Here is an 8,853-nt window from a genome sequence, read left to right as displayed (position 1 = left end):
ATAGATAGATAGATAGATAGATAGATAGATAGATAGATAGATAGATAAATAGATAGATAAGATGTCTCACTGGCCACAGAAAGAGACTATTCCAACCACAGAGAGAACAAGTCAAAAGTGGGTACTACTAGAAGACAGGAGAAGAACAGGTCAGTGGACAAAATGATTCCTTGTAAAACTAGAAAACCCAGTGAGAGAATCAAACTGTAAGATGCACTGTAGTTTTTCTTTTACCGTGTCATAGTCACTCTGGGAGTCGCCAAAGGTTGGAAAATCCTCAAGATCTCCCTCTGACATACATTCCAGTTCTTCTTTTGCAATCAGCTCAAAGACATCACGATATACTGCATAGAAACCCTACAATAAAATAAAGCAAAGCCAGAAACTGAGTGGAACCACAGACAACAAGACAGGCCCTAATGCTGACAAAGCATAAGCCCCGCCTCATCACCTCAGGTGCCCTGCATCCACACTGTCCAGAGCTCAAACACGAACAGATGTCACTCACTTTCCACTACAATTGTAAGATGTCTCTTTGCGTTTGGGTTTCACTTAACCGCTTGAGGAGAAATTAGAAATTCCTGTCTTACCTTTTCATCATCTCCATAACCAGAGTAACAGGTAACAGTGAAATAATGAAGCAAATCTAAGCTGTCGTCTTGATATTCTCCATCAAGCCCTCCTTTAAGTAAGGCCTCTCTATGATTATCATACCTAAAAGATTCAAAGATGAAGAAAGCTGGACAAAAAAAGGGCTTAATTTAACTATAATTATGTAAAAATTTACAAGGACTCTGTTCTCAATCAGCCAACACAATAGTCTGTGTTTCAACATGTGTAACTCACAGCCTCATCACATTAAAGCTATCTGAAAATGGAAAGACTTGCAGGTCTTTCAGGAACTGAAAATTAAAATCATGCCTACAACTTCTAATACCATATAAAATAGTAGCCACTATCAACTGGGAATTCTAGACTCTCCCTCAACAGGCAGCTGAAAATCCGTAAGAGAACTAGTAAATGGTACAGTATTGAACATAACCTGGTCCATACATTAAGTATACATTTATGCTCTGGGAATTTACCAACATTTAACTGAAAAACTTATTTATGTTTTTTAACATAAATAACACAAACTTTGTTTTATGTTTTTTTATGTTTATACTTATTTAACATATACTTATTTTATGTTTTTATAAACTTCACCTAGGACACACACACACAATTACTCTTTGTAAGAAATGTGTAATAGTATTTATTATCATCCGTGCTTGATACAGCAGGAAACTGAAGCTCGGTAGTATTAAATAGTGGTTGTTCATCATCATAAAGTCTGTAAACAGCAAGACCATATTCAAAACCAGGTTCCTTCTACTTTGCCATAAAATGGTAATGAGCCTAGGTCACGAGCAGTACCAGGAAGGAGCTTTATGGGAGTCTTGGGACAAGAAGACAATCTAAGACTTAGAGAAGAAATAAATAAAAGAAAACCAGACAGGATATTGATGACACTGCAGTAAAAGGATGGCAAATTGTTTTGTTTTGGCTTTCAGGGGAAAGATCTCCCTCTGTAGCCCAAGGTGGCTTGAAACCCCCTCTCTATGTGGCCCATATGACTCTCTTTAGCAGTGACCACAGGCAAAGATTACAGGCATATGCATATATCTGGCTTTAGGTCAGAGCTCCAAAATCCTCGTCAGAGAAAAGTTTAAGATCTTCTATGTAGTTTAAAATAATTAAGAATTTCCTTTTATCCTTTCTCTTGAGTTAGTGTGCTATACAATGTTTAAAGCAGATGACTTTCACAGTAGCACTTTAATAACAGTATGACTTTTCACTATTATGTCTAAGTTCAAAACCAGCAAAGAGCTGAGAAGCTGAAAACTCAAAACTTCAAATTCTTGTTATAGAATGAAACTATATTATAAGCTCATCTTTGTTAAAAGGACTTATTATATTTGTACAATAAAATTTATTCCAGTACTCTAAAGAAATGTATTATAACCTTTAATTAAGTAAAAAATGCTGCTAAAGAAAAAAAACAATGCATTTGTCATACACTAAAGGAACCTCATTCATGAGAAAGCTCTCACAGCATCTGAGGTAAAGCTATGGAAGATTAGCAAACTTGCTTCATCATGGATAACACCAGACAGTTGGAATTATAGTCCCTAAAATTCCTTCCTGCCCACATACTGCACTTTACATAACGACGAGGTGACAGATACTTCAGAACAGTCCCAAACCATTCAGTGTATTAAATTGTTAAAAAGCCAACAACCCCAAATTGACAATTCCTGCTAACACATTAAACAAGGATGAGAGTGACAATACAATGCTCACCATGCTCTTTCCTGAGGGTCACTCAATACATCGTAGGCAGCTTGAATTAATTTAAACTGCTCAGCTGCTTCTGCGGCATTATCCAAATTCTTATCTGTTAAAATAAAGTCACAGAAATTTAGTCATGAAAAAAGTACATGCTTGGGCCATCAAAATGGCTCAGTGGGGAAAGGGGTTTGCTCCCAAGCCTAAAGACCTGAATTCAGTTCTGGAACCCATACAGCAAAGAGGGAAACTGGACTCTTTTAAGATGTCCATCCTCTAGCCTACACATGATCTCCATGTACCTCTATGGCATACCTGTATGTATGCCATGTACCTACATGTACACAGATATTTATGTATAATTATGCACATATGCGTACACACACACACACACACACACACAGAGCATGGCGGTGCATGGTTTTAATCCAAGCACTTGGGAGCACATACAAATGGACCTCAGAATTCAAGCCCAGCTTAGTCTTATGGCTAGTTCCTGGCCAGTCCAGGCTACAGGGTGAGACCCTGCATCAGCATGTTTATGTGTACATACACACACGTTTTAAATAGGAGTGGTTGGCAACATGACACAATAGATAAGGATAAAGATTCACCCATCCAGCCTGAAAGCTTGAGTTCAATCACTGAGATCCACATGGTAGGAGAGAATCCACAGATGTGTATCTCTTCACACATACACACTGGGGAAAAGGCACAAGCTAATTATTTTCTGAGTCATGCCCTCCTGAACTGCAAAACTCAAAATGCATCTTTGCTTGCAGCTCCCATTCTGGGCTCTTGCCCTCTCCTTGGAATACTAATGTCACAGTGTGAGGAACACAGTTTCAAAGGATAAAGTTCAATGGGTGAAGAACAGAGGGCAGAAAGGAACAGGGACCTGCCAACAATCATGTTCATGAGTCTGGAAGCAGGTCCTCCCAAGAGTGGTGAGAGAGCCTTAGCAGAAGCTATAAGTGAAGCAGTTCCCACATTCTAAGCATCAGAACCCTTAGAGTCTACATAATGAACTGATGTATATTGTTTTCATTGTTTGCTGTTTTAAACTCTAAGGCTTTGATAATTCTGTTCCGTCATAAGTGGATAATACATTCATGAATTAAAACATTTTGACTCTAACATGGAACACACCAAGTTCTTTAAACTACCACTCAATACCTGTCTTATAATGTTTTCCTTCCAAATACCCACGCAGCCTTACTGTTTGTCTAAGTGGTTCATGAGGGCATTTGCCTTTCTCATTTGCTGTTACCTGATCCCAAGCCCTACAACTGGCTTCCTGCCAAATATCTAACATTGATACTTTTCCAAGTAGCACAGTTTGCCATGACTCTTCTATCCTATGGAACTAAAAGTAGTCTTATATTAACTGAAAATCATTTCCACCTCTGTAATTCTAACTCCCCTTTTAAAGTGCACCCATTTGAACCAGCATTAGCCAATCTTGTTTTGACTGACAATGACACCTATGAGCTCAAAGGTTTGAATACTTGGTCCCAGTTGGTGGGATTCTTTGGAAAGGAACAGGAAGTGTGGCCTTGTTGGAGGAGATATGTTACTTGGGCAGGTTTGGGATTTCAAAGGACTAGAACCATTTCAGTTAGTTTTGTCTCCTACTTGCAGATCAAAATGTAAGCACTCAGCTGCTGCTCCAGCCTCCTGCTACCTATCTCTGCTCAGCCATCATGGTCTAACCATCTGAAACCATACACACAATGTAAACTCAAATTTCTTCTGTAAGTTGCCTTGGTCATTGTGTCTTATCACAGCAACGGAAAAGTAATTAAAATAAGATGCAAACACAAGTTTACTAAATGGTGCTTTCCAGGAAAAACACTGCTCTCGATGAAAAGGTATGGGCCTGGGAGGTCCTTATTTCAGTGTACCCTTAACCTACTTCTTGTATCCTACCTCCAGCTCAGAATTGTGGCTGACCAATTCATACTCAAAATTTACTGTTCCTTTCTTCCGGCTAACAGCTGAACCCTGGCCTTATAATGGATAATGGATACTTGTCCTTGTAGTAAAGATTCTGTTCCTCAGACACTTAGGGGTAACCATGTGACTATACTCTTGCTAATAAAATCTATGAAAGCATTTTACAGTGGGTTTCAAGAATCTTCCTTAAAAGGCAGCTAGCATAAATCCCTGGTGTCTTCTTTGCCCTTTCTTTCTCCTTTCTGTGACCAGTATCTTGAACTATCACTTTGGATGCTGAGAGGCCTATTTAAGAGCTGCTAAACAGAAATCCATAGGGCCATGGGAGAGAACTGCTCTCCCAAGCTCTCCCTCCTGAGAAAGCAATTCTGCCTTTGAGACTCACTGCTTCCATTCAATTCGAGGGTTTAATGCACGTGGTGAGGATGATGGAGCAAGTCTCTAACGGCTTCATGAAACACAAACTATCACAAGCAGCCACCTCATTTCTCGTGAGGTGAGAAAAAAAATTAGTTTTTGCATTAACTACAACACCGGGCTTCCTGCCACATGCATTTGCACACAGCCTTCATATCCTTCAAAGTGAAGTTCCTTTGACAAGTGTTAAGATTTCTATATCTTCATAACTCATTAATAAACTGATCCATGAAGAAAAGGATGACGATACTCTCTTGGACACTTGTATTTTCCAATATCCGTGTCATCACTCAACAATAACAAACCCCTCAAGAGGGGCTGCTAAACAGCTTCAGTGTCACTGCCAGTCCACACTGCTGTGTTTTGTTCGCTTCATGTCTTCTAAGAAAATAAAGAAAATTTTAAGTCTCAAGCATTTCTGTCAAGACACAACAGTGCAGCTCAAACTGAATAGCCTAAAAGTTAAAAAAGCTGGCAACTGAGTCTTCCTACATAAAAACAGTTGCCTTGTGTGTGTGCACATGTGCGCACATGCACATGAATGCTCCTGCCTGTGTGTGTTCTTTTAGCAGTACTTTACCTTGTCCAACGTCTTCCCATTCTTTTCCTTCACAAAGAAAGGAGAAAGCCTCTGCAGAAAGCTGAGGCTTTAAACACATAAAACCTATGAATATACAATCTAATAACAAGATCTAATTTCTGAGCGAAACTTTTTTCTTAAATGTTTTTAATCTGTTACATGGTTTTCATTTTACGTAAGTGTGTCTGAGTTAGGCAAGTAACAGCAAGAATCTAATAAAACAAACAAAATCTACATTTTGACACAGGTATTGCAAACAATCACCGAGGCTTACTAAAAATCTATTCTTGAACTATTCTGTGTAGTTTTTTTCTTCACACTCATATTCTGCTGTTGTCTCCTAAACCATCTTACAATGTCTTCTCAAAGACATCACTAGATTGTGCCTTGCAGAAACTTGCTCTGAGAAAGCATCACTCCTTTGCAGTCCTCTGCTTCTTTTGCTGCAGCACTGCTATGGCAGTCCCATGGTGATACAGGCAATGCCTATCACTGGCCTTTATTCACTATTGCCTCTAACTAATAATCTCCTCTACTATCACTATCACTACCTCCTCCTGCCAATCTCAGTGCTCTTGTCTTCTAGCTCCTCTTCTCAACCCCTGAAACACTGGCATGTTGCTCAGTATTTCCCGTTTGGTGGTCCTGGCCTCATCTCCAGGCTGGCCTACCTTCCTGAAAACACTCTCCCATTACAACCAGAGAGAAACTTGAAAAACCAGCATTTTTCACCCTGGTGTTTCAGTTCTTCTATGGTTTACCAAAGCTCTTAGGCTAAAATCCTACTCCAGAAGGGACAACATCCCTCCTGGACTGCCCCCACTTAGCTGGTTGTGCTAGCCTCTCTCTTTATGCTCCCTTCTCCTCTCTCAATAGGCATACTGCCAAGCCTATCATTTTGTGTCTCCTCCAAGATATTACACCCTCACAGCCAAGTTTCCTGGGTGGCCCTTCCCATCTCTCTCACCCAGAGATGCAAAGCTGGCCAGGTGAGTGCATGGACTTACTCACCAACACTTGAATCTGCCGTAGATGCCCTTCTCCAGTAGGATTCAAACTGACTTTTCAGTCCTGTGTCTCCACAGAATGCATGGCCAAACCAGGGCAGGGGCCTCTCTTGCCTTCTTCACCTAACAAAGCACTACTCCGAGAATGGGATGAATTTTGGAAGGCCACTTCTCTGAAACAAGGCTTAGCTCCCAATATATCGAACAATGTGCCTTGCACATAGACTGAGCTTAAACATCTATTGACTAAAAGACCAAGTGGCCCAACAAAGCAAGCACACTGAAATCATGACTCCTGAGGAAGTAGAAATATACAATCGTTCCAAGTTATTTAGGATGAATCATGATACTCAGACAGCACTGTATATTCAGTTCCTAACACATTTGGCCTCAAAGTCAATCAGCAATATTTCTTCCTCCCCTCGTTGAACTGTCCAACTGTCCAAAAATCATTAATTTTCCTATCATCTCTCCACCTGAACCTTTCTCCTCCCCCATGCCTGTCCACTGGGACATTTTCTGACTTGCCTCCAGGTTTCTTCAGGCCTCAATTTCCTTCATGGAACCATCCAAGACATTATAATAAAACCAGGGCAGACTCTATATACTAGCAAAGTAATAATAATAGTAATACATAGTGCTTAGCCTAATATCCAAGACTCACTACAATTTGATTTGTCTAGGTCCCAAGAATGTTTTATTAACTTATCTTCAGGGCTGGAGAGATGGCTCAGAGGTTAAGAGCACTGGCTGCTCTTCCAGGGGTCCTGAGTTCAACTCCCAGCACCCACATGATGGCTCCCAACCACCTGATGCCCTTTTCTGTCATGAAGGCATACATGCAAATAGATCATCCATATACATACATATATAATAAATCTTTAAAAAACTTATCTTCAAAATTACATATGCATTTGTCCTTAGAATTAATTCTCTGCCTTGCCCTTTCTCATTCTGAAAGTCAAGGAACTCCCAACTTCCTTCTAACTCAGCTTCTAATGATAATTAGCCATTACTCTATAACAATGTTTTTCTGCCACTTGTAGATTTTCTCTGGGTTTAGTTATTTTGGCTATTTCTTTTGACTTCCTGCTATGATAAAGCTTCGGCCCTTTTAATAGGGTGTGTGTGTGTGTACATGCACATACGTTCCTCATTTATGGTTATCACACCAACACCTACGTTTCCTGTTCCATCTACTACCTGCCTTCCCACTCTGGGTCTCCAATCTTTCCTTTCACTCTTCCAAACCAGCCTTCCATGTAAGTATTGCCCTCCATCCCCCAGGGACATCTTTTGTCCACCACTGTGCTCTTCTTGAAACAGGACACAGCTCAAGGTCCTCCCTGTGGAGAAGAAGCCTCAGTATCTCTCAGTATACAGTGGAACCCTGCCCTATTACTTGGATGCTAATGGTTCTCTTAACCCAAATAGCAATTACACTATTTTCCTCCTACTATTTTGTAGTTAACATTCATGTGTGAAAGGCATGTTCTAACAAAAACTCTGAGGTCCCTGGTTTAGCTTTTCAAAATACATATTATATGCTTGTGCAAGTGACTTGCATCCTCTGGACAGGTACGGGAAAAACTGGGTTTAAATGTTTGTATTATATAGTCCAGTTACTTCTCTTTTTAAGCAAAAAGTAAGTGTATACCACTGAAATAAAGTTTATTTACTAGGAGCTCTTAGTCACCTACGTGTGTATCCATCTTAGGTAGACTCTGGGAAGCACAGCTTAAAGTTAAGGAGAAACTACCAAAGCAAAATTGCAACAAAAACAAGCAGATAAAGCAACCCCCGCCTGGTGGCACCAGACAGTAATCCCGATCACTCCTGAAGGTGAGGCAGACACAGGTTCCAAGGCTGCCTTGGCAACGTAGCGCGACCCCGTCTCCAAAGGATTCCTTAAACACGCGAGCTGGTGTAGCTCGATGGTGGAGCGCTTGCCGGCAGGTGCGCGGCGCCAGCTTTAATTCCCACTACCAAGAGGGGCGGAGAGCCTGCTAGGAATCTCGGGGAGCAGGGATTCAACTACGTAAGTCTCGGAGCCCGGAAGACCAGACTTGGTAAAAGTCTCCCAGACCCGTTTTACAGCAGCAGTGAACCACCCCGGGGGCGTTGCTTCAGCCAACTCCTGAGGAGCCTCGCAGAGTTCGGTGGGCACGGCGCCTAACTAGAACTCTCTGGCGTGGGAAACTCGTGCTCTGCGCGGGGCCGGGTCGGCGGGAGCCCGGGAACGCCGAGGGCGGGCGCGAGCAGGCCTGTTTAAAAGCCATCCGGCCGGCCGGGGCGGGAGCGAGGGGCCGGCAGCCCGGCCGCGGGCGCCGGGGCAGCTGCTCGCCGCGCCCGCTCGTCCGCGGCGGCGGGAGGGGCCCGCGGGGTCCGCGCCGTCCTCACCACACCCCCCCTCAGGCCCGACGGCGGGCGACGGCGGCCCCGCCGGGGTCTCGCGGCCGCGGGGAGGCAGCGTGAGGAGGCCCGCCCGGCTTCCCGACCGCCGGTCACCTACCCGGGTGCCACCTCAGGGCCAGCTTCCGATAGGCCTTCTTGAGCTCCTCCTCG

At 42.6% G+C, this 8,853-nt stretch overlaps 1 protein-coding gene across 1 annotated transcript in view; it reads right to left on the bottom strand.

Moving 5' to 3' along the window:
* Positions 1–8,853, bottom strand: part of Dnajc21 (DnaJ heat shock protein family (Hsp40) member C21) — a 21,699-nt gene that overhangs the window by 12,180 nt on the left and 666 nt on the right. The window contains exons 2-5 of the mRNA XM_055601064.1: positions 8,801–8,849; positions 2,344–2,437; positions 591–714; positions 235–357 (exon numbers count right to left, since the gene is read on the bottom strand). Coding sequence (XP_055457039.1) covers positions 235–357; positions 591–714; positions 2,344–2,437; positions 8,801–8,849 — 390 coding nt within the window. The remainder of the gene's footprint in view (positions 1–234; positions 358–590; positions 715–2,343; positions 2,438–8,800; positions 8,850–8,853) is intronic.

This window comes from Psammomys obesus, unplaced genomic scaffold, assembly GCF_907164565.1.
Source record: "Psammomys obesus unplaced genomic scaffold, mPsaObe1.curated_primary_1811, whole genome shotgun sequence".
NCBI lineage: Eukaryota > Metazoa > Chordata > Mammalia > Rodentia > Muridae > Psammomys > Psammomys obesus.
The sequence above is the reverse complement of the archived record's forward strand: the minus strand, read 5'-3'. Positions and strand labels throughout refer to the sequence as shown.